The sequence below is a fragment of the Genypterus blacodes genome, unplaced genomic scaffold (genome assembly GCF_046128005.1).
Source record: "Genypterus blacodes isolate CSIRO-AG114 ecotype Tasmania unplaced genomic scaffold, CSIRO-AGI_Gbla_v1 ptg000064l_1, whole genome shotgun sequence".
In the NCBI taxonomy this organism is placed as follows: Eukaryota; Metazoa; Chordata; class Actinopteri; order Ophidiiformes; family Ophidiidae; genus Genypterus; species Genypterus blacodes.
The window spans coordinates 3,218,787-3,245,444 of NW_027466876.1; the positions used below are offsets into that span (position 1 = coordinate 3,218,787).

General features: G+C 45.9%; 1 protein-coding gene across 3 annotated transcripts; it reads right to left on the reverse strand.

The window, feature by feature from the left end:
- Nucleotides 1-1,958: 1,958 nt before the first annotated feature.
- tulp4a (TUB like protein 4a) lies at nucleotides 1,959-25,969 on the reverse strand. Of its 3 annotated transcripts, XM_076155001.1 has the most exons (15): nucleotides 25,903-25,969; nucleotides 24,669-24,872; nucleotides 23,937-24,276; nucleotides 15,438-15,566; nucleotides 15,185-15,346; nucleotides 14,914-15,094; nucleotides 12,352-12,459; nucleotides 12,024-12,190; nucleotides 11,688-11,912; nucleotides 11,320-11,554; nucleotides 9,874-10,018; nucleotides 9,381-9,552; nucleotides 8,678-8,771; nucleotides 4,962-8,521; nucleotides 1,959-4,847 (listed from the first exon to the last, which is right to left on the reverse strand). In XM_076155001.1, the coding sequence occupies exons 3-15, from the start codon at nucleotides 24,186-24,188 to the stop codon at nucleotides 4,731-4,733; spliced, it is 5,547 nt and encodes a 1,848-aa protein (XP_076011116.1). In that variant the 5' UTR covers nucleotides 24,189-24,276; nucleotides 24,669-24,872; nucleotides 25,903-25,969; the 3' UTR covers nucleotides 1,959-4,730. The 3 variants fall into 3 exon arrangements, with proteins under 3 accessions (XP_076011116.1, XP_076011118.1, XP_076011115.1); XM_076155003.1 differs by having other exon boundaries at nucleotides 9,381-9,525; nucleotides 23,937-24,872; XM_076155000.1 differs by having other exon boundaries at nucleotides 23,937-24,872.
- Between the last annotated feature and the right edge of the window lie 689 nt (nucleotides 25,970-26,658).

Genomic DNA, 26,658 nt, shown 5'->3' on the forward strand with positions numbered 1-26,658 from the left:
TATGCATGCATGCATCCACCCATCGATCTATCTGGTAGATGCGTGTTGCGGTTTACGTCCCTTCCACCAGGCAGCACTTGTTGCTTTATATATGTTCCATAGGCCTCTGTTGGCCTATCTGGCAATTTGAGAACATAAATTCACAATAATAGGGGGGTAAACCAATAAATCAATCAACAACGTTTCCTTCTTACTTATATCTTGCTGCACCGTTAATCAATGGCCACAATAGGATTTAGATGGGCAGACTCGTGAAACGCAAAGCAGCATAACTGCGCCAATAAACGAGGCAAAATCCCAATAATGTAAACGTTATAATGATGCCACACCGTTGCTTGGTGTCAAATTACAAGGAAAAACTGTAAATCTGAACCACTCTGCTTTTTTAATCGGCAACATTTTGATTTAGAGCCTGCAAAGCCTCATCAGTGGAGCATGGCTACAACAAAATGACACATAACTGTATTAGTGTGTGTAATGGCTTCACCTGTAAAAGCGATCATCTCGGTAAGGTGTCAGGTCCTCCTTCAGCTCGCTGTAGGCCTCTTGGATCTTCCTACAGAAGTATTTCAGCTCGCTGTACAGAGGGTTCTCCGAAAACTCGGTGTCCATGATGCCGAGCGCCAGCCGGCTGAAAATGGCGATGGAGGGAGAAACAATCGGCAGCCGTTCGACAGCGGCGCCGTGTTTTGTCCGAATTGTCCTGTGCTTTAATTGAAAGCGCAACCGAAGCTGTTTTGTTTGTGATGGTCCATACAAAGAAAGATGAGGAAGGTGCGGAAGCGCAGGTCACAGAGAAGGAGGGTCACGTGATCAAGGTTCAGCACCACGGACAGAGACGCAGAGCAGACGGTGAACTGATAACGGATCACAAGTCAACTGTGGAGGATCAATACGATAGACGGGAGATTTCAAATACCAATTGTTACTATTATTAATAATAATAATAATACAACAATAGTATCCGATACTTAATAATGTAAATTATTTGATATGGATAACCAATGGCCAGAACTAATACCTGATAATACTGAGGATCCAATACACCTCGATTTGTAATGAAGGCTACTCAAATACAACAAAGCTTAAGTAAATTTGCCTTTGTGAAACTGAAAACGCAGCTTTTGTTAACCTGACATGGTCTATGAAGCAGTGCACACGCCCAGTGTATGTAAATAACAGAGGAGGTGAATAGATCTATATCATAGCTTGTAGTCAATGTTCGGACCATAGTTGTACTTTTTTCCATAAGATCCAAATTTAAACCAACAAACAAAATTAATTTAGGGCAAATTACACATAAATAACCCTTCAGAGACTTGTGTGTTCCATGTGACGCGGCCCTTTAAACTATAGTGATGAACTGATATAGAGACAAAGCCCACACCGTCTTTTTCTCTGAAACAATGACGTTTTATTCAAAAGATGCGTGACATATACAATTATAAAATAATTTACATGGCATGCCTTACTATCCATTCACTATAAACATTCAGTCACCAATTTTTTTTCAAGTTTTTTGTCCTTTAAGTACACCTACAAATACAAAGCACATCTTTTCTAAAGAAAAGCCAAATCCTACAATATCTACAACAGGTCAGCTCTTGAAATCAGTTTTGTGTGAAACCTTAAACTTAAGTCCATACGCAGATTCTGAACATGAACTCAGCGGCTTTACAGTTTTGAACCTGTGTGAATGATATGAGTGTGTATATGTGCGTGTGTGAGCCTTGAACACACACATTTGAAGGTAACAGATTTAACACTGATGGGATTGGTAGACCGCACAATTGAATACAGACACACCTTAACTTGACAGTTACACTCTACACAACTAGTCTACCAACTACACTAAACTGGGCACTTACTCATTCACATCTTTTCCATCCAAAGCAAAACGTCACAAAAACGGAATTCCTGCCCTTTCCCGCATTCCTTACCCACCCACCCACCCCCACATTCCCAACTCACAATTTTGGGCTACACATGTAACAAACCTTTTATCAGCACAAAGAAATGTCCATAAAACTCCACAATATTTGTATATACAGTATATCACCTTTAAGAAATAATCTCATAAATAAAAATGTACAGACCAGCAACTGAGATCTGAACTAAAAGCATCGTATCAAACTGTAGTCAAAAGTGATGACAAATTTTCTTAGGAAAATATTGCACAACTAACACAAAAAAAGATGAATATTTTCTTTTTGCCATGCCCACAATTTTTCATTTTTCATGAACCAACAGACTTTTTTAAAATCCTTTTTCATCTTCATCCTTATATCCCCCTCTTAACAGACATGCATCTCACTGTTACGGGAAAGATCCTCACCATCATCACTCTTTCTATCAAGCACGAGTTACACTTCTCTTTAGGCCCATTTCAGTAACTCAACTTGGAACAAATACATCTTTTGGCACAATTTTTTTTTTTGGAGGTACAAATAATTTCATCGGGACTCAACATTTCAGTAATCTTCTTCTGACTTCCGTTTACAATCTTACACAGACAAAACCTCCAGGTAATATTGCAGATATTTGCAGTACTCCCAATCATTAGCTCCTGCCCCTCCTCTTCTCTAGTGTGTGTTCTAAGGTCAACAAGAACACAAGATTTGCTGTTTGAAACAAACAAAAACAAACAAAAACAAAATCAGCTTTGCAGATTTCAGTGTCAGCTCACTAAATGAAGACAACAGCTTCATCCTTCATTGGAGTTCGGACTTTCCGAGAGTCAGCGAAACGGCGTTCAGCTTAGCGATGTCTTATGGTTGTAGCTATGGAGTTAAACAGTACTACAGCTTTGCTCTGCTCCTGAAATGACACTTTGAACAGGTGTAAACAGACAGACTGTGAAACTCACCCGCCTCTTTACAACATTTACAAATCACTGATATGTATTTACATGACTTCTGAAAAGAGTATGAAATGGCATAGGTGAAATATACAAAAATATTTCCTGTACCTTGCTTACACATATAGTGTGGTCTAAGAGTAGGGACAGCCCCTAACTACACACTCACTTCACAGAAGTGACAGCAGGTGACTAATCACTTCATGCCAGAGGTTAAGGTTGTTGACACTGGGTTTTCGGCGACTTATTTTGTGCCCCTGTCACCATATGTAGGTATTTCACTAAGTACAGGATACGTCAGTCAAAGCTATTTTGTACAACCGTCCCACATGAGCTCTCCACGCTATACAGCAAGATTCAAATTCAACCACCAGTCTCCCAAATAAAGAAGGTAAGTTGAAACAAAAATGTGAACAAGGTATGTCGATTATATATCACGGAAAGAATGACTACTCTGTTAAAACTTGTATCGGAATATTAACTAGATAAATAATAGAAATGTACACATCAAGTAACCCATAGAGTCACAGAGTTCCTTCGCCCGTGTAGAAAAGACTGCAGTTCACCTCAGCTACATTTCTCTCTTTAACTTTCCATATTTCTAACAGTGAAAGATGGGAACTCAAAGACCAAAACACACAGCCGCCGCAGCATCCACACGCAATCTCTCACTCACTCACACACACACACACACACACACACACACACACACACACACACACACACACACACACACACACACACACACACACACACACACACACACACACACACACACACACACACCTGTCAAGTGTGACACGCACATCAATAGGACTAAACAGTATATGAAGCAAAAAACGGACAGCCTACAAATTGATTCTGCGAGTGTTGCCTGGTGGGATGTAATAGTATCTGTGAGGTACGGCCTCACCTGAACAGCCAATATCTCCGGCTATGGCTCACGAGGAAATGTCTTTTTTGTTAAGATATATTATCAGGCTGAACTGTGATCGAGGCTGTAATAGACTGTCATAGAGGTCAAGATATTTTTTTTTTATACCTCAAGAATACGTTTCTCCTCAGCCACTGTGACAACTCAAAAGACCACAGCAACATAAGAAGCGGCATCACCTGGCAAGAGAAGGATATACAGTTACCAGGACAGGAGGCTGATAAAGGATAGAAAGCTACTTTCTGGAGCGACGGTGTGGTGTGGTGCCGGTGTGTGTGTTTGGACTTAATAGTGCTTCTACACAATGCATATATCATTCCAGCCAACATAGGTTGAAATAGTAACAAAATCAATGGCAGAGAGTCGCCCATCAAGTTTATAAAAACATGAAAGCAAAAGCAGTATAATAAAGTGGTAACTGTTTCACTGAAGGTTTTGTACAGCAAAGGATTTCAGTGCCCAGTAGTACCTGTGCGCTCTGGGGAAAAGTAAAAACAACTTGATCTCCAGAGTGTGATTTTCAAGTATTACTGCCGCTTCTTCTGAAACCTGCACACTGATAACCCCACTCTCAGATAACCAGCTGATTATCACGCCTAAAAAGCTTCCTCTAGCTAAAGCAGCATTTATTTGCATGATTACCAAAAGCTCAGCTCTTTGGACCTGCATGCGACGCAAGGGTGCCCGCCGACTGCCAGACGGGAGCCAATCTCGGGTGCGTCCTTGGCAACTGCAAGCCAATGCTTATTGCACCAATTTCTAGTGGCAGCATTGATTAGTGCAGCGAGATTGTATCTTCTCTCTATGCAGACCAGGGCTGATTTCAGTCTTCTCTCCACAAATCAAAGTTTAACAATGTCAAATGAAAGAACTATGCCCCTTCAACAGGTTCCTCCAGGAGTCCCAGATACAACTCGGGTTAAGAAGAGACTGGATATGTCATTTGAGGCGTTGGGTAACGTTGGCCAAAGCCACTGCAAATGCTTGGACAGCGGAGAAGGGATACTGGAAGTCCAGTATGTAGGCATTTCCATCAATCCGCCCAAACTGCATCACCTGTGTAAGGAAAAAAAAAGAAATCAAATGCAAACATAGTACAATGTTAATGAAAGTGTCAAGTTAAACATGTAAATCTATCTAGGTGTGTTTCTTGAAGGAGAGCGCTCTTACCTGTCTTCCCTCCAGTTCAATTTGAAAGTTCTTGGCAGATTCCTGGGTGACGCGTCCACCAAAGTCCAGCTGGTAGACCTGTGTGGCTTCATTCCACAGTGGCTGCTTGTTGGCCATTACGTACACGAAACCCTGGCTGCCCAGCCCGCGGTCCTCCTTCTCGTTGGCCTTTCGACACTTGATCTCATCCAGTTCGCTGGCGGCCCTCAGGTTCCTCTTACTCTTCCAGCCCTTCTTGCCGCTCTGGCACTGGTTGAGCAGCTCGTCCCCGCTGATGAAAAGCTCCGGCTCGCTCTCTGAACTGTCTTGGAACTCGGTATTGGCAGGGGCTTTATTCATCTTCTTAGCCTTCATCTGCTGCTCTTTCTGTCCTTTTAGCTTCTTCTTGTCCCTTCCTCCCAGCCGCGGACTGGAGATGAGTGAGTTGAAATCACCCAGAGCCCTGCCCTCCTTCTTGGACTTGCTCCCCTCAGCCAAAGGTGGGACATTCGCCTCCTCAGCCCTTCCATCTACTCGCTTACGGTTTTTCTTGCTCAGCTTCTCGGAGCGCTGGGGCACAGGACTCTCGGTGAGGGACAGCACCTCCTGAAAACCTTCCCCAGCCTCTGCCATAGCCTCTGGCAAACCGTGGCTCTGCAACTCTGCCTGTGGTGGTGGTGGAGGTGGAGGTGGTGGAGGAGGTGGTGAAAGAACATTTTTGTCTACTGCCATGTGGGAGGCTTTAGGGGGCAGCGGCACTGCAGGAGCAGACACAGGGGGGAATGAGTTATAGGTGCCCCAGGGTGTATGGAGGGCAATAGGTGGAATAGGGAGACTGGCACAAGCATTTCCTCCAGGATACATGGGTGGGAGAGGGCAGCAGGCGAGGTTAGGCAAGTTTGTAGTGTAACCAGGTGGTAAGACCAGAGTTGTATCCTGCTGTGAGAAGGGCACTGGTGCCACCATCTCCTTTGGAGAGGAGCAAGGACGTGGTGACCCAGGAATAGGCTGGAGCTGGGCCCCAGAATAGGCAGTTGGTGGGGGGTACTGGAGGGAAAGTTGGTAGCCTGCAGCAGCAGCTGCAGCTTGAATTGATGCAGCACTGGGACTGGTGGGGGACTTTGGAGAGAGTACAAAAGGAAGCCTGGACACATCCAAGTGCTGAGCTGGGCTGAGAATGAGAGGGGGTGGTTTGTGAGGTCCAGAGGGGCCAGTGGGGTTAAGAGTGGCTGTCCGTTCCTGAGGAACCCACACCTCCTCTGTGGCACCAGCGTCCCACTGATATGGAGGGGGGCGTTTGACAACGAGCCCTGATGCATCGTTGCCTCCTAGTGCCAGATGCCTCAGTGACTGATTAAGTGTTTCTTCCTCAGTAAAAGCAGAATTGACATAGTCAGCCCGATCTCTGTTACCTGCTGCTGCTCCAACCCCAGATGACTCAAGTGAGCTCAGCAAGCTGTAAGAGGACTGGGAGGCCAGCGCAGTAGCACTGTTGGAGTGAACGATAACTGTGCTGTGTGGTGCCCCACTCCCTGGAGGGAAGTCCTGTCTGATAATTGTTCCCCCAGCTATTCCATTAGCGCTCCCTGGTACAGTGCCTCCCAGGTTGGATCCACTGCTGCACTGACTGCAGGTGTATAAGGCTGTTGGCACCCTCTGTTGGTATGAGGCTGCTAGTGCATTTGTGTTTTTCGTCTTAGGAGGCAACGGTCTAGGAGGTTCCAACATTTGAGACACTTTGAGAGCAGCCTCTCGGCTGTTCCTCCTGAGAGTGGCATGGATCAGAGAACTGTCAAGCCGCTGACCAGAGTTCCTGCCAACAGTATTGTTCTGATTGGCTGGATCAGGGTATGGGGGAGGATCTCCACTGGGTATGGAGTAACGGGGCACAGTGAGTCTGTTGAGCGTGGCCGATGTGTAGGGTAGCTGGACCTTCTTGCCATCGTTTGAGGAAGATGATGAAGAGGTGACCCTGAGTGTGGCAGAACTGCCAGGTCCCTGGAGCGTGTACACATTCTGATTACAGACCAGGCGTGTTCGAGGCCGACATACTTCCTCCACATTCCCGCTGCTGTCAAAGGTCGTTATCCTCTCATAGCCCAGTGGTGTGGGGTACTGTGAGGGCTGCTGACCTGAAGGATAAAGAGGGAACTCGTTCTTCTTCATACAAAGGTCATTAGGCGGAGGAGTCCCATTGCTGCCCCCTGTTGTACCAGGTACAGCACTGGAGGCCGCAGCTGATGCTGCTGCCGAGGCCCCAGAAGCAGCCACAGCAGCAGCCACCGTTCCAGGGTAGGGGGGCGGGGGGTTCATCTTGCTGAGCTCCAGAGGTGCGCTGAACACCACTGTGTCTCCCTCAGCCAGCTGTGGAGTTGAGCGAGTGGTCTTGATCTTCAGTAGGTGCTCGTGATCGCCCCCTGCTGCTCTTTCAACCACCAACTCAGCAGGTGGATGGGGGATCTGAATCTGCAGCGCCCCTGGCTGCAGCTGGTGTACAGTTACACCTGAAGGTTGGCCTGCTGACATAGAAGGAAGAGGAAACTGAATTTGGAGCTGCTGCTGCTGCTGGACTTGGTGGTGGTGCTGCTGCTGTTGTTGCAGCTGATGTTGCTGCTGAGATTGCTGTTGATGATGTATTTGTTGTTGTTGTTGTTGTTGTTGCAGTTGTTGCTGAATCTGTTGATGCTGTTGGTGTAGCTGTTGTTGTTGTTGCAGCTGCTGTTGATGCTGCAGTTGCTGTTGATGCTGCAGTTGCTGTTGATGCTGTAGCTGCTGTTGCTGCTGGAGCTGCTGTTGCTGCTGCTGCTGAAGCTGTTGTTGCTGCTGCTGGAGCTGTTGTTGCTGCTGCAGCTGTTGTTGCTGCTGCAGCTGCTGATGTTGCTGCAGCTGTTGATGTTGCTGCAGCTGTATGTGCTGCTGCTGTAGGTGTTGGATCTGCTGCTGAATGTGCTGTTGCTGAAGCTGTTGCTGTTGTATGTGTTGTTGCTGGAGTATCTGCTGCTGTTGCAATTGTTGCTGCTGAAGCTGGTGGTGGTGGTGCTGTATTTGTTGATGGTGTTGTAGTTGTTGTTGGTGTTGTTGGTGTTGTTGTTGAAGCTGTGAGGGATGATGAGCGGGTGGAGGTCCAACCATTAAGCGACTCATTTCCAGCCCACCAAAGATAACCTGACCAGGACTGGAGTACCTGGTGGGAACAGAGTACTGGGCTGTCAGCATGGTGTCCTGGCTCTGGTCTGACCCACTAGCAGACGCCCCAGCAGGGGTTGCTGTGGGGTTTGTTAAAACATCCAGCTGAACATTTTGATTAGCTAGGAGTGATTGGACAAGGCCGATGCTTTGGGTGGGAGACATGGCTTGGGCGGGACTGTGGATTGGGGCAATAGGGATGTTGACTGTGCAGGGCGGGTTGTCATCCGTGCTACCAGCAGGGCCTGTGACGGGCAGGTCATCTTCATCCTCACTGAAGACGTTGGGGCTGAAGACAGGAAGATTGGCATAGTCCATGGAGATCTTTCGCACCTCTGGTAGGTAGATGGTCATCTGCCTGGGCTGCAGATGGAGAAGGCTGGTCTTATAGATGACTGGGGGGAGGAAAATGACAGAGAAAGAAAGAGGAAAAGAGAATACTGAGACATAGAACCAAGTGAAATGACAGTGAAGTTACAGTACTATAACATTGCTGTACAGATATGGTTTCTTACTTAATTTGCCATAGAAAAAGTTGCTGGATTGTTTACCTGCACCAAGATTAGTCGGCAAGAATGTGGCCAGCCCCACAATCTTAAATTTTGTTCCCCAAATATTGGATGTGACCTGAGCAAGGTAATTTTGCTATAAGACAGAAACAGACCACATCATTAGTTCCTTATTAGACACTGTCAACACCGGTACATACAGTGCAAAGACATACGGAAACAGCGTGCTTGCAAAAATGAAAAATGAAGCTTCTGTGACACAAACGGTTGTAAGTATTTATAGTGTATTTGCTATGATTTAGCTGGAGACGTAAAATTAAGCGACGACGTTTACATCTTAATCATCATCTTTAACAGCTCTGTAGAATCAGAGGTATTTTTTTTTTTTGTTGTCCTGGCTGATTCTGCCTCATTACAGCTGTGCTTTAGGTTTGCTGAGGTCATCACGCTTTTTTACACTTATAATACTCATAAATGTGAAAGTCTTCCCACACACGAACAGCTGCAGCAAACCGAGAGAGAGAGAGTCAGGAGAATGTCAATCTGAAGTCTCATGATTCGAAAAATAAGTGCCAGCACAGGTGCACGGACACGTGATAGTTAAACAACAGGAACATGATCTCATGCCAGCTTTCTATCCACATTACAATGCCAGGTGTTGTGTTTAAAAGAAATGCACAGCCGAGCAAAAATGCCCACAAAATTGATGTGTGGGAGAATAACTTTTGCTCAAAGAACTTTTTACCTGAGTGATGTCATCTAGAGGAAATTCTCTCCGTGTTAGACTGGGTGACCCGATTGAGGGTTTCCGTATAGGCAACCGCGGTGACCTGGAGATCTCTTGCGTAGCGCGGGACAGTTTCGGTGATTTTCTTGGATCAATGTTGATCCTGTTGGTAAAGGGACAGACTAAGTCTCTACAGAGAAGGTAGCAAATGGAAAAAAGAAGGTTTAGGCATGCAGCAAACCAAAAAAACAGAATTTATGCAGTTAGTATAGGACAGAGAAGAGTTATTGCTTGGATTTCACGTTACAATACATTCAAAAAGGACAACAATTTAGTATTTTAGTGTATTAGGCGGAAAAGGCAGTTTGTGAGTCCATTTTATTCTGGATTCTTTAGCATAGTGTGGCAAATAGAAGACAGCCAAACACCTCATTCCCGTTTCACTAACAGGAAATAGCACTGACACATGCCATGCTGCAGTGTACAGAGGTCAGGGCCGGGGTCAGGTTACCTGGGCAGTTTGGGGGATTTGCTACCCCTGGATATCTTGGGCGATTTCTTGCCGACCCAGTCATCGCTCAGCTCTATGTCGCTGGAGTCTGAGCAGTTACAGCTGTCAATCATAGAGGATATCAGACTGTTGCCGTATATCTCATCTGAGGGGAGAGAACGAGACAGAGACAGAGTCAGTTTGCCACAAACATATAAACTTGTAGTTTTGAAGTTCAAATTCATTCAAAACAGTGAATGAATCCCAAACATCACAGGTACTTTATTTTGTAGTACCTTCATAAGTATGTCAATGATGTTACCGTTCACCTCTTTATTAGGCTCTAAATTGCTTTAAATTGCTTGTTTGTTCAGCCTCCATAATAATAAAACCTGTCTCCCTGCAGAATCAAACGGTATTACCTTGTAGATCAAATCAGAAAAGCAGAAAAACACATTCAATGCTTCACTAAATGTCTTTAACAAACAGATGGGTGGGTATTGCAGGGAGCAAACTAGGAGCTACTTTAACAACATTGCGATGGAAACATATAAACATTAATACCTATATGGACCAAACTATTGTTTCATTAGTTTGATTTCTTCTTTAACTAATTCATAGAGTCTGCGAGCCGCTGCTGCTGCTGCTCCAGTTTAGGTCAAGCTAATTTATGTGATGGACATTAAAGTGTGAATGGGCTGGAACCATTTCATGGCTGGCTTCATTTATCACTGCATAGGGGAGGGAGGGAGTGATTAATGAGGAACCCAGGGGCCATCACAGCCCCCATTAAGCATCTTTTAATTAACATGGGCCCGGTCTGCCCTATGTGACTAAAACATACCGGCTCTCTTTGTGCCAACTGAGGAAACTCGGGCTATCTGGAAAAGTACAGGAGCAGACAAATATATCTGGGTGGAATATATTTAGCGACGCTTCAAGCAAACTCTTTGAATGATGGTTGAAGAAAGCAGACGAACAGCACAAATACATCTCTAATGATCAAAACAAGAGTCAGACTGCTCTCAAAACTAAGAAAGAAGTCATTTTGGTACATGTCAATCCAGGTCAGTCACACAGGGGGCAGTAACAGATCACGTAACAGAGAGATGGAGGAGAGAGAGATATACTCGACTCTTAAGTTAGTGTCAGACAACTTAATCTTTAGCAAACTATCATTCCTACATATTGATTCATAACAATAGTATATTTTCACAGCAGACATTTATCAGTGCCAGCATCTATTTGTGTAGCTGGATATAACCAACTGGGATTTACTCTCTAATCAAGAGGCCTGCTGATTGGCCCGTTAAGTAACTATAATCTGTCAGGGCTATTGTCACAAAGAACCACCGGCTGGTAAACAAGGCAATAAACTCATAATCAATTAAAACAATTCACGACACTCCGGAGAATTTACCCTTTCATAAATGACTTTTCATACAATTTAAATCTCTTGACTCTCACCTGTCTTCCCATCTGACTTGGGGTCCATGATGACAAACTCGGGTCGCAGTTTACTTATCCGGCGACCCTTGAGGATGGGCACCAGTCCCCCCAGGTACTCCAGGTACAGTGTGTAGCAGGGACCCCCCACCTCAGGGTTGTCCTCTGTACGCTTCATGGTGCAGTGCAGCCGCTCGTTCCCAGACGTCGGGTAGCTTACGAAGTCGCGCATGTTGTTGGGATCCGGGATAGGGGGCTGGAAAAAAAGACAAGTATAGTATTGTCTTTGATTGCAGAGATTTTGAGATGAGGAGAACAAAATCCCTACATCCAGACACAAGTTTAGATAATAACAACATAATTCAAAGCATCTTCCTGCCATGTATTACCTTGATGGTGGGGACGAAAGCGGTAGTGACGAAGGAACAGAGGCGAGAGGGCATGGTGAGCTTGGAGACGTCCTTTTCCTCCTTCACCGCCGTGGCAATGCCCTGCTGGCAGAGAAGCTGCAGGTTGGCGACGCGGTGCTCCACTCGCACGACGTAGAGCGCGGGGCCGCACGCCAAGAAGAGACGAGAGTCCCGGTGACCCCAGCAAAGTGTGGTGATGGGACGCTGCAGAGACGGAGAGGCAACATTGTGGCAAACCAAAGTTTAAACAAATGCTACAAATCCTGCTTGCAGACTGAGTAACACTTAATAACACATTTGATTGTTGTATCTCACCTGTGCTGGTGTTTCCAGTGTGTAGATGTGTTCACCGCGAACATTGTAGAACTTCACCATGGCGCTCCTGGTGGGGGGTGGACACGAGGGGTCAGAGGAGACGAGTTGTCTCTCCATCCCTGCCACAGCTAGGAGGTCACCCTGGGAGCACCACTGGACCACCACATCTAGAACAGGGGAGGACGCGGTCGATCAAGCTCCCATTATTTCACGCTTGGCAACATTCACAGACCTTTTCTCTCTTCTCTCTTTTTTCTTTTCTAGCATGACTGATTAGACGAGAGAAGAAAGACGAAGCTTCCATAAATGAGGAGACACCCACACACACCTTTCAGTCCGGTGCGGATGAGCGTGGGAGAGAGGTCATCGTAGTTGTTCATCAGGCTGATGTCTCCGGAGGTGAAGCTGACTGTCAGCAGCGGTTTCTGGCTGTGCACTGAGAGGAGACAGAGAGACGCCGGAGCAAAGTGTGTGAGATGCCGAGAGTGGGCGCAACACAGTTATACCTGACAGTTTGAATTACACAGTATCAACTACGGACAGTGGACAAAACCATAATTTAGACAATATCAGCATGTCAGCCACTGTTTTATTCAGAAGCATGGAGGGACAGCGGCCCCACATTGTAAGCTTCAGAAAAGCTGCATTTTTATAGGACAATGTACTGAATGAGACCCGCGTTTACCTGATAAAGTGGTAACCTGCGCAACAGTTGACTTTACATCCCTGTTACCTCGCAATGTCACTTACTATACAGCAAAATGCAGATTTTCATTTACATGAGAGCTCCTTGAAGCAACGGCAAACTGGGCTGTCCTTTGAACATATGCAGCTGAAGCACCATGTGTTTATATTAGACACCTACAGAGGCGTGGGGGTGATCAATACACATTTCCAGGGTGGGCCATAAAAATAGATGAGACCGTGTGTGTGTGTGTGTCTGTCTGTCTGTGTTTGCTGTACATGTAGTTGGGGCTGTTAGGAGAGAGGCAAGGACAGTTCCATATATCTGGCAGTAAATAATTCATTTTGAGCGAGTCTCCACTGTGTCCTAATCACACGGATACACAACTGCACTAACACACACTCAGCACATTTCACAGTTGCATTTTTAGCTCTCTTAATGCAAACAAGTGACATTCACAGTCCCGGTGCCATAAATAACACACCTTTAAGACAACCCGACACACACTCAAATCAACCTTGAGGCCGTCCTTTCACATTTTCCTGCAATGACCCAAAATAAAATCCATCCGTGCTTATCTTCTTCTCGATAAGCACCGCTGCTATATAGCTCCGCTGGTATATAGTGATCGATTTAGAATGGATCTTGCATTAAATCAGATATATGATGCTGCTGTAAATGCAGTGTGTTGTGCTGTGCTGTGCCGTGCCGTGCGGTGATAATGGGTCATCATCATATATCAGGGACGAGGAATCTGGCAGGCGAAGGAAGACACATCCCGGTGTCTCGGTCGGGTTTTCGTCTTGAGAGATAATTTCTATCGGGGGCCAATCAATTACTATTGACTGGTTTAATTAGTGAGTTAGAGCATAATCAGTGTTCCAGCTAAGGCAAGCATTTTTCAGCTTTACCACTTGGCCCACAGAGGGAAGGGCGGGGGAAGAAAATAGCACAGCAGGAGGAGGACAGCCCCTCATCAATACTGCCTTAGCAACTGGGAGTAATTAGCTGGAGAAGGAAAGGGAGATAAAAAAGAAAGAGCGGGAGCCAATAAAAAATGAAGTTGTTATGCGAGAAAATGTACACAGTGGAGGCAGCGGCAGCAGCGAGGAGGTGGAAAAGCTCGCCACGAGTAACTTTCCCCTTGAGAAAGCCATCGCGCCCCAGTGCACCACATAAACAGGCTGCAGAGGACAACTAACAGCCTCCCTGTTTGGATGACTGGTCCTAATTACTACCACTGTCAAGATCTGCATGTAGACGGCAGAGGAAACCCAAAAATAGAAGATCTGACATGGCTAGTATCAAAAATACATGACAGCGCTTCACATTTGAGTCTAAAAATAAGTCATTTCAGAGGACATCTGTGGAATGAGGGTGTTAGCCCTGGTCGCGATGGCTACAGTTGCTGAACCAATAGCATGGAATCTCCCGTCCACACACAAGTGCCTTGGCTATATTCACTACTTCTGCTCAGGTGGGGTGTACCCGCATTTGTCCTGCAGCTACTGGCCAGTGATGAGCCAACCTTAGCCTTTATCAGCGCATGAATTCTCACTTTGTTGTTGGTGGAGGCTGTCAGCCGGCTGGGGCGCGCAAAAAGAGCCGAGTGACACACACCCTTACCCTGACAGCCGCTGCTGTGACAACAACGCCGTCCGGCTTCTGTCACCGTAATGAGCTCCGACTCAGCAAGCACGACGTCCTGTGGAAAAGTCAACCCAGTGTCACCCACAGCCACCTGGGTGAGCGCTGTACCCTTCACTTCACTTCCTACCCTGCGTCGTCCACCCGGCCACTCACTTTCCGTTTGGTCGCGTGTGTTTATTTTAGGTGCACCCAAGAGCACTCTGTCCCTCCCATTACGGTTGAACGGTCATCATTACCGGGTCTGCCTCGGAGTTCAGCATCACAGCAGATGCATCCGTCTGATTTCAAACCTCACAATATGAAGCCAGGTGTAACGAGTGCTCGTATTTTGAACAATGACAGACAGTCGGTCTAGAATTGATGTTTCTGCTCTACTGGACGACCGCAAAGCGACATTACACACACTTTGATCTCAGAGGTGAAATAACAGGTTTGCAGCCGAGATGATGAGAAACATTTTGCTTCATTTCCCACAATCTGTGTGAGCTGGTGAGGAAATAATAGCATAAATGGTGATTAGACGATGAACTCCTTATGAATAAGTGTAATGCGCACCTTGCGGTGGAGAGTAGTCGTCCGAGTCTGTGTCGCTCTCGCTGCTGTCCTCCACCAGGAACCCGGGGTAGTTCCAGGACATGCTGACAATGCCGTCCGACTCGTGTAGCAGAATGTGGGCCAGCATGCGTCCATGGCAGTCCATCACTATCACCTGTCCATCTGCAGTACCGAACAACACCTGGAGAGGAAGAATTCAGCCATATTACAACAAAACAAAAGACAGAAAGACAAGATAGCAAAAGCTGGGGGGGGGGTCTATGTTTGTTACCTGCTGATCATCGGGGGTCCAGATACCACAGGTGATCTGGCTTTCGAGGTTGATCTCAGAGGACCAGTGTCTCTGCCCACTGACCGAGCCCACCAGCACAAAGCCGTCGCGGTAGGAAATGAGAGCCTGGGTGCCATCGTGGGACCAGGTGAAGTCGCTCACCTGCAGGGCACCAAACCACAACAATTATCAAAACAGTCCCTGATGGTTTTTCTCCAATACTTCAGTTGTGGTTTTCGATTATTCCATTTACCTGAGCTCCGCGATCATTGACCAGCTCCACAGACCAGCGGCCCTCGTACTGGATCCACACAAATATACCGCCGTCCGTATCGCAGGTGGCCAGTTTCTGGAAGGGCTCGTTCCACCGCACCAGGACCACCTGAAGGGTCAACACAGGAACCAGTGAATGGAAGGCAAACGTAAACAATAACTACATCAATTGTCCTGTGTCGTTGTGTTTCAGTGACCTCTAGAATATGCAAATGAATTTAGAACTTGGAATTGAAGTCAAAGAATGAATTTGTCACCAGGCACTAAAACAGCCGTTAGCGCACACTCACTGTAATTACACTGAATGTTGCCCATTACGTCACCATTTTCCCAAGAAGAAGATGAAGGCCTCTTTTCTGAATATGTTTTCTCAGTAATGTGTTATCTGGACAATGACATCCCATGGGAGAACATTCATTCACACTTGCTATTAACAAGTGTTCTTGTTATCTGCATTTTCTCCTGAAACACCTCCTGAAAAGTTAATGACATAACCTAGACTGTAATCTCATCAATCATCTATGAATCATGTTGAGGAATATATTAGTTAGTTTATGTAATGTCAACGACATTATAACTAAATTATTCAACATGGAATGTGTAACATAACATCACACTTAAGCGTAATTTGACATTACTTGATTACAGAGACTGAATTATTTAAGAAACGGGTGGCGTTAACTGTCATTTCACTCTGTATTGAAATCACGTTCTGTGTCCATGACCTGCTCAACAGAGAAGTAAGAGAGCAGGGGGAAGAAATGAGTGTGATGAAGATGAAGTGTATGAATAGAACTGTGGTTTCACAAAGTCGAACATAAACAACAGTGGCACAAATGTGTGCATTTCTGTGCCAGAAACATGGATCATCATTATTCTTCGGCACGAGATGTGGAGGTGGTTGATAAATGTTAGCGAGAAGAATAGTGCCAGTGCCACTTGTCTCATAAGGTAACCATCCCCGTGTCCCCACACAGCAAGCACCCGTAGCGTGACTCAGCCTTTTCCCAGAGGAATAATCCTCAGCGGGGAGCAGCTCTACACTCACTGTGCAAAGCACGTGGGCCGTACACGCTCACACACACACACACACACACACACACACAACACAGGGCTGCTTTTAGCAGAGCTTACACTGTTTGAGTGAAAGTCCAACAGATCAGTGGATAAGCCAGCCACTCTCATCCTTTGTATTAACAGTCCAGTGGAGGTGGTGTCAGTTACTGCGTGTCAAAGTTTAGGGTTTAATAGTTAAAACAATCAGCTGTACCCCCAGCTGTACGTACTGTATCACCACTTCACCATAATCTATATCTACAAGAATTAGATAAGGGTATGATGCACCTCTACAAACAAATAGAACTGCAAACTCATACCACATAACAAGTGGCATGTATTTATGTGTGGGAATGTGTTAATTATCTCATGGCCACAAGATGATCCAAGATTCCTCATTTCTAAGTTATGTATTTTAACATGCAGATGACATATAAATCTAAACCTCAGTGACATGTAGGCGTGGTTATATTATTGGCTGTGACATTTCCATCTGCACCAGGGTGCCGGATGTCACCGCCACTCTTCTGTACAAATAAATCATTCTAATTCTTTCAAGGTAAGATGCTTGTACATGATTACCGCAGCAACACTGATGTAACCCATCACGGTTATTCATCAGGAGGAGCTGAAAAATCCCCTCATTACCCTCTTGTGTGTTGTTTAGCGAATCAAAACGTGAACCCAAAGCCATCTGTCTGTCACCAACATGGGCGCGCGCATACATCGAGTACATGCATGCAAACAACAGCCCTCAAGAGTGATGTTGGTCGACAATAGCCTTCATTGCCCTCCTGGCCCTGCTCCCTCAGCAATAACATGTCCTGAGTGCAAGATTGACTGTGTTTTCGCCCCTACCCCCAGCGGTATAAATCCTAATACTGCTTCATAGGTGTGTCTCAGCTGGTATGCTGCAGGGAATCAAACACAATAAGCCTCGACTTGTGGCAGATCTGCAGCTGAGGTGTGTGTGTGTGTGTGTGTGTGTGTGTGTGTGTGTGTGTGTGTGTGTGTGTGTGTGTGTGTGTGTGTGTGTGTGTGTGTGTGTGTGTGTGTGTGTGTGTGTGTGTGTGTGTGTGTCATTTGAAATGAGTTGATCATAATCGCACACCATTAAAGCCGCCCGCCGTGTATCATTCAGTCGTAGCGCTAAGCTGAGGCAGCAGTGCTCAGAAACGGAGCGTGGCCCGGGCAAAAAGCTGACACGCTTGGGAGTGGCATTGTCACAGATAACAAATTTCCATGTGCAAAGCTCTCAGTGGACACATAAATCTATGTTTTCACTCCACCCTTGCACTGTCTGCAAACACTGGTGAGCCAAACAGATTTTCCAGCTGGTGTTTTATGGCCTAATTCAGCTCCTAGCCGGGTTGACACACGGATTAGATCCGAGTTCGAGTGTCAATACGTTCATCATCATTCATGTGCTTTACATACACCACCACAAAGACAGGGCAAACCGTATCGGGAAAGGTTAACGTCTGCCTGCGTGTGTGTGTGTGTGTGTGAGTGTGTAAATTTAGCTCTGAGTGGAGATTAGTGTGAGCTGGTCAGGCGTCCTGAAAGGGCGACACAGAAGCACCTTAGAATGACACAGCGGTTTAGGGGCTCAGACGTCAGATGGAGACAGCTGGGATCAAAACTGGAAGCCACGAGACGCACAAGTACGATAAGTAAGATAGGCACATGTACACACACATCCACTAGTGAAATACTGTATATCGTACTTTGACACTTTCACAAAAGTGACGTAGGAGCCGCGGCTATAGCATGACTATACCCAAATAACATCTCAACTAATACCTAGCGCGGGAGTGAGAGACTACAGGTTTTAATTTGCTTTAATACTGCCCGTTGGCCAGCGTTTTGGTCATTGACAAGAGGACGTTGGCACCGTCTTCGCGGGCGCGTTATGGTCCCCGGCCTTTGTCTGGGGATTGGAATACGGAGCGCTGACCCCAGCAACTTCATGGAAGGGACCAAATCAAATCAAAGGAAAGCTTTGGGTTTACGCCGCAGTCAGCAGAACGGAGAGAGGACACAGTGACAGTGGGGGCACAGTGGTACGTGGGTCTGTAGTAACGCTGGTCACGCCCATAGAGGTGCAAGGAGCTTAAGAATCAGCAGGTTTGCAATTGAGGGTCACAATGTACAAACACCCCGATTACGTCCTTTGACTTCAATTTGTGAACGTGAAAGTCATTAAACCACAACCATCTTTCAAGACAACAGGTATTGTGGCAAATAGTTACATAACTGTTATCACTAAAGATACATTAAACAATAACAGGGTCGCTCAAGACAAGGAATTGTCAATGGAAGGAAGTTGTGCGTGTGGCTTTCAAAGTGTCGATTTCACTCTCTCCAACTTCTACCATCTTTACTGGACTTGTAAGCGTGGGGATGAATACAAAAGACAAGACACTGGAGATTAGACACTGGAGACAAGACACTGTGTAAAGTAAGCGTACAGTTCCTACTCAAGATACTTCCGGATACATCATCTCCTATTTTAGTTCCATAGTCACTAGATGGAGGGTGGACCAAAAGATAAGCTGCTGTGGTCGTACCCGGATTAACAACTGTACGTCTCTCAGTTCATCCTTCACAGATGTCAGCATGGTGGCTTGGACGACATCAAACGGTCTACATCAGTCTGACTAAACCCAAGTGAGATATAGTTTAATATGACCAAATATAGGTCTAGTTTTCCAGTACCGTGATACTTCCATAATTCTCACTGTAACAGTCTCGCTCTTTATATTCACCACGGGTGGCTGAGCAGAACACATGAAGTTATCTGGCACTGGCACAAAGGGAAGTGTGCACACATGTCTGTCTGATGATTAACTGAAAATACAAAAAAAGCAAGCTTCATTCTACAGATAAACCTCCCGCTGTTAGAGAAACTTTCTACTGAGCACACTTGGATCTGAGTGTGTGTCTGTCTGTGTGTGTTATGCAATATGTCCTCTCTAAGGATGGATTAGCACTCTAAAGCCATTGCTACACTAAGCTCATTTAGAAAGACAATTCTAGTGACAGAGCCGCTCTGTGTAATCTTCGATCCTGAGAGGGGCTTCTGATGTCAAAAGGTCAGACAGGGGCAGACGCGGAGAAGACAAGGAGCGAAATCGATGACACAGCGTTGAGATGAGGAGGTGACGAGCGCGGGGAGGAGAGGACGGAGAGCTGTGGCGCAGAAGGGAAGAACCAATTAGTCTTTTAACATTACCTGGAAACGCATAATTATCTAGAGATCAAAGTGGTGGCTGAACTATAAACTTCCCCAGCTTGGATTGTAGGGAGAAAAAAAAAGAAAAGGATGCTGCAACTCTCTCCATTATGTCTGAACAAGTTGAGCAGCGCCACAGAGGTCACAGAGTCTCCTCTTCCCAGCCCACGTAGGAAAGGGGGCAGCGTGGGCAACATGACGCTCAGACATAAGCTGACTAATTTATGAGGGCTTCATCAAGAGGCGACTTTAGAACACGCGCAAACGTCACACGGCTCATCTGGGCCAAAGTGGAAAAACGAGAGCCAAAGACAGAGACGTGTCAGCGGGGGTTCATCTGAGAGAATCATTCATTAGCTGGGAGCTTTTGCAATCGTTAATATTCACAGACAAGCGCAAAGACCGCATGAATTCTTAAAAGTCTACCGTTTCAGAGGTCAAAAGAGGAAGACTTACTTTTATTCGGGGATACGACTACTGAAAGACTCTTCCGTACTTGACCAATCCTAGTACGCATCGCAGAAATGTGCTATATGAGGTCAAACTGCATCTGTACTTGGATCAGAGGACGGCAGGGGGCATCTCAAGTCACAGAGAACAGATGCATATACAGGCCACATGAGGTAAACTAAACGCAACACAAGTTCACCCGACACGGTGAAGCGACAAACAAGCCCGAGTCCCTTATGTCTCTGTTGGATTACGTCCTTAGAGACTTCTTGCACTAACACGGCGTCTAGCTCTGGTCTCGGTGGACGGCCTACGGGGGGACTCCTGCTTTGAGGCAAGAGTCCACCCATAAGTCTCGCGGGAGAGAAAAGAAGGGAGGCGAACGTGCTGCATGTTCGCAGCTCGCATGACTACACGCGGCGGCTGCCAATACCTCACCGACGCCTCATGCGTGACAAGAGAGGGACCGGAGTCTCTCTACTCGCAATGACATTCAGCTGAGGGCTTTAATCGGCTCTGTATTTTTAGCAGAAAAACTCAAACGTCCTCTCGAGACAATGACTTGCTCTGATTTCCACGAGCGAGAAATAGAAGTCAAACTGCATTCTGGCTGCAAACGGCAACAACCGAGAATGCTTTATTGGGTTTGCAGGGGGGGAAATGTAGGCCCATCACTCAGACATTGAAGCATATACCGTATATATATGACCCCGTGACATTCCACTAAAACAGACAATTTACCCCAAACCTGAACGGCAGCCAAGGTTTCTTCACCTTGTCTCCAATGTTCAGCTTTCACGGGGAATAAATAATGTTGTACCTACAGTCTGCTCAGCTTCTTGAACCAGCCATAATGGGAAACAAAGTACTCGATCGTCAAGAGGCATTGATCTATTCTGATGCGGGACCCAGAGGATTATTCTCCGACGTGAGAGGCGCACTCATAGAGGGTTAGAGACAGCTACGCTATTGATTCTTTTCAACAATTTTCATCTTTATTTAAGTGTGGTAGAAGTGACACATCCCGCACTTTAAGGCCAGCAGCTTTGTTTGAAAACAATATAAAAATAGTATCAGGACATTCTAGCCTACATTTCATTCCGGTGCTGCAAGTCTGGTTGATTTATTTGTTGTTCTACAAAGAAATGTGACACAAATTACTTGCTGAACCATTTCTCTGGTGCTCTGTGACAAAGCTCTTGTTGAACATGATCCGACTACCAACAAAGAGGCGTTATTATGGATATCCATGTTTGGCATTAGAGTAGATTTGAACAACACTTCTTCAGACAACAAAGATATCAAATTGGACCACAGAGGGGACAATTCATGAGACCCACGGAATCGTCGTAACCATGCCTAACACACCATTTGACACAGTACCAATACATTTTGAAGTTGACATGGAACATCGTGTGAACAGAAATCAGATGTGAGGAATCAATCGGAATTGAGCACTAAGGCTTGAAGTCGGAACGCAGCCAAAGCGGCCAGAATATCATGCGTTTTTGTTCTTCACACTGATCTTAAAGGATCAGACCCGTGTCACCTATGAGCAAAAGGTCCAATAGTCCTGCAGGCTGAACAAGATCATGCAGAGTTTACACTTAAAAGCAGCATGAAAAAAAAGCTTGAAAATACAAGTTTGTGTGCTCCTGACAGCAACTGTGAGACGACAGCTGTGAGAGACAACCTGAACCAGCACGACACACACACACACACACACACACACACACACACACACACACACACACACACACACACACACACACACACACACACACACACACACACACACACACACACACACACACACACACACACACACACACACACACACACACACACCTTTGAAGCTATTGCCTTGTAATTATCCCCTCGCCCAGGCTGAAGGGGCATAAAACACACAAAGCGGAGGACAAACCGGGGACGTTCTAGGAGACCCAGAATCGGTGCTTTAGTCGGGTCCAGGTGAGTCTCACAGAAATATACTATTTGGTTTTGTGGACGCTTTTATCCAAAGTTATGACGGTGGATCTGAGGAGTAAATCAAACCTTCCGGAACCCAGACAGGAGTCCCACCCTCTGCCTGTTTGCACTGTTTGAACACACATCTGCCAGCTTCCTTCCCTTACATTGCCCACGCTGGCTGAATTCCAAAAAAGACATCTATTCAGACATCACTTACATTAGAATAATCACAGGACACTCGGGGGGAGGGGGGTCTATACATCAACATGAATGATGGCCAAACTCCAGAACGCTGGTAAGAGCGCTGAACACTACAGGACGGGACTCCTACAGGATGAGCTCATGTAGCGTTTCAGTGCGCTTACTCATAACATGACTTCAAGCTCATTTGTGTGAAAGGGATACACGTCACCGAGGGCAGCGGTGTTCTGTGGCGCTGCTGCCGTTTCAAAAGGACAGAGCTGTCAAAGGACACTTCACTTCCACATTTACTGCTGAATCAGGGGCTTGGGAAGGCGAGACAAGGTTACCCAAATGTGTTGACGTCACTTCTTTCAATTAATTAAAACATATGGGATAATATGGATGGCCCCAAAACTACAAGGTTCCGGAAATAGAGAACTGTTCATCAGTTGCTATGGGAGATATACAGTAGAGAAAACTATGAACACTTAAGTACAACAACATTTAACTAGGGAAAACAGATCATCCAAAGCATAAAAAGAAGCACCAGCTGTATCCTGCAGTACAACGACTCTTTCTCCCAACCTTTCATGACTGTAACCAGTGAATTGAACATGCAGTGTGTGTGTGTTACATTTGATCGGCCTGAATAACAGAACAAATCCAATATTAAACACGAACAGGTGGCTGTTTTGAGGTTAGATGAGTTTAACCTCCCAACAACTCACAATTCAAATTCAGCGCTTGGATCGTATTCAACTGGGCAGAGTGAAATGACATTCCTGCTGTGCCTCAGTCACCCTCTGTAGGGATCCAGCCACTCGGCCTTATGGAATGCTGATGCAGCACCTTGCTCCATCTGACCAACGGCTACGCCCGCGTAAACAGGAAACGCATCCTACGTGCAATTTCCATTTGTGTACGTATCGGTAAATATTGACAGGGATATTCTTATGTGTGTTGTGCAATATACCCAAACAAAGATCTGCTGTTTCTTATCCAAACAATAAAATAAAGGGTGTCACTGAATTATTGAGGAACTTCTGAGGGCATTATTGAGTGAGGTAGTTACATCAAGGACCCTGCGCATCTGAAAAGCCTCTTTCAAACTTCAGCCCTCCACAACATGAGGTCAGACACAATCTTCGACCTGACAACCGGCTTCACCATACTTATTGGTAAAAGCCTGCTTGATTTATTGGAACCCCCCCCCCCCAGCTGACCTGCCTGAGACAGTGAAATCTGACAGGGGAAAATGCTGGAGCTGTACTCTCCAGTCTTATATCTCTGACCCAGGAGTACTGTTGGTGCCCTATCCCACAGGAGGATTGATCTGCAGAATTGAGTAAAATACTCCCTGATTAGAGGACCAGGATTGAGAACCCTGCTCTGAGCAGATCAATAACCTACCACCAAGGAAGAAACTGATGCTAGACTGCGTTTCGGTGTAGAGAAGAGTTTTACGTCTGCTTTCGCTTGATGGGTGAATAATTACGTTCATCTAGCTCTCGAAAAGCAAAGGAAGTAACAAAATATGGTCACCATTTGATGACATCAACAGCACAACTCAAACACTGCTCTTACCTCACTGTTGTGTCCTCTGAGGTTGAAGTTCACTCTTTGCGGGGTGGGCCGGTCCCGTCTGCAATGACTGGACGTGAAGGTGACCCCGACGACTCCTCGGCCGTTCCCGGTGGCGAGCCAACCTTCCTCGTAGTAGCGCTTTCGGCACACGGGCTTCTCCTTCTCGCTCTTGGGCACCCGGCCCTTCCATGACAGGCACAGGATGTTGGAGTCGCTGCAGAGGACCGGGCCATGCTCCACGGCAGCGAACATCCCTGCAGCTCTCAGTCACAAACTACCCAGAGGAGGGATCACCGATTCCTCAAGAGGGGTCAGTACTGTTATGATCGCCTCGCCTCCCCTGAGGTGATTGGTTTGTTGTCGAATGCAGGACAGCAACAAGGGTGCATAGTACTTTAGTTTTTTTCCTCCGGCTACCTTGGTGATTTGCAATAATCATTAAAAGTGATCTCTAAAGCACAATTACTCACAAGCAATTATGATCAGAAGTAGGGATGCGACTAATTGTTATTTTCATTATTGACTAGTCTTTCAATTAACCATTTAAAGTATAAAATCACAAAAAAGCTGCAGCAAAAGCCACTTGAGCATTGCTGGACTGGATACAACACAAAGCTGAGCAGGCTGCGGACGTCATTGTGGTGTATTCAATCAAAATAAATCTACTGTGGCAGATTTTAGATCCAGGGAAGAAGCTGAGTCGTGTAAACTCTTATGGTAATTTATCCATACTTCCCAGTGCTTCCAGTCCAGTTCAGTAAGTCATTTCTGGGCTCTGACTTTGTGCTGACACTATCCTGGCCGTCTGAGGAGGAGGAGGAGGAGGAGCAGGGATTCCTCCATCAGATAACGCCCAGCAGGAAAGCCTCTTCTCCTGGTATCTTCATCGCGTCAACCGGCCTGCCTTCCAAACCAGGTTGAGGATCCCATGGAGAACTGTGGGATTAAGATCAATTGAAGTGAAATGTGAGAAGTGTTGCATATACATGATGGCTGATTTATAAAATAGATAACAGTTATAATGTACTAAATACATTTATTTTGTAAAACACGCATTGTTTCACTCTGGTTTCTTAAGATACAGCGTATTTAAATGCATTGTAAGTACCAAATTGACTGCCAAGTAAGTAAACAATGACAGGAGAGATCAAATATTCAGGTGGAGGTGAGCTGGAGAAATTGAAACAGTGATAATATATGGATGAAACAAAGAGAACAGCCTGATGTTAGTGACACCAGTCAATCAACAAACATGTCGATCACATTCCGACGACATTCAGGCAGTTATAGTGATATGCGACAAGACAGCAGACACAACAATGTACATCAGGCTAAAATACGAGCAGGTGACGACACAAGAACATCTCAGCACCTCTTGTAAAACAAATACAATGTAATGGTTGAGGTGCGGAGCAGCCGTTAGAACCGCTGACTGTCAGGCATCGCCGCAGACCGGGAGGTGATGAAGCCCAAACCCCACAAAAACACCCATTACCGAGCGGCTCTTAGCTAGCTAGCTAGACCCTGAATGCAGGGGGGGGGGATGGAGCTCCTGTGGCTTCCAACACAGCAAAATATGACCCGTGTCGCTTTGTCTGTTTCTTCCAGGGATCTTAGGGTCCAGCCGGAGTAGCAGCTCAACTCGGCTGGATACGTTATTCCCCCCACACACTCGAACAATAACGGAAGCTACCGTAGTAGCTTAGCTAGCTGGTCCTGAACCACCATCAGCGGAGACGCGCTGCCTCAGTCCATCCGTCGCTGCTGGCACCCGCTAAGCAGCTACGGCTAACATGTTAGCGGGCTACACACCCTGATGTTTACAAGAAATATACTCACATGTAGCTGTTCAACACACAAAACACATATAGGTAGTAAACTCGCCATTGTGGCTAGATGAAATGAGACCCGGCGTAAACAAAGCCGGGGAATCCCATCAGTGGTGCCCGGTGCGCGGAGCTCTTACCTCGGCTGAGTGCTGCTGCTTCTTCTGCTGCTGCTGCTGCCACTGGACACTGGCAGGGCCGACAGCTGGATCACGTGACACACACGTGATTCACACCAATTACGTCTATTTATCACAGGTCATATCGATGAAAGTTACAGCTATGGTTGCACCAGTTGTCCAGGACCTTAACACAGTTTTCACTGTGTTCTCACTATTCATTGTCACAAGTCCTGAACCTATGATATTCATATGTAACCCGTGTTTGAGTGATTTTATCCCATATTACAAGATCCTCCACTAGCATTTTTGGGGATGAGGTGACAAGTCCAAAGCCACAACGATATCAACATTTAGATATAATGTATACATTTACTATAGTGTAATTTCAATAAACACCGTTTATTGGTAATTAAGTGTTTTCCTTTGTGCATTATTTCTACTTTTATTCTATTAAGGACTTAAGGATACCAAAGGACAACAGGTGCGGCAGGTGGCTTTCCCCAAGTGCAACTGAGCTAAGCATTACCAAGAGATAGACTGTTATAACACAGTTAATCCCCCTCCTTGTCTTGTTTTGGTGGTGGTGTATGCCTGTGGTCTCATTTATCTCCTCATCCTTTGTTTGTCTTACATAAATTATTTTAAAAAGAGAGTATAGATGCTGGCACCATGACGTGGTGCTCCAAACCAGGCCTGGCAAGTAACGTTCATAAGTCAGGGAAAATATGTCTCCATTCCCATTTATTTGATACTTCTTAGATGTTTTATTTTCTA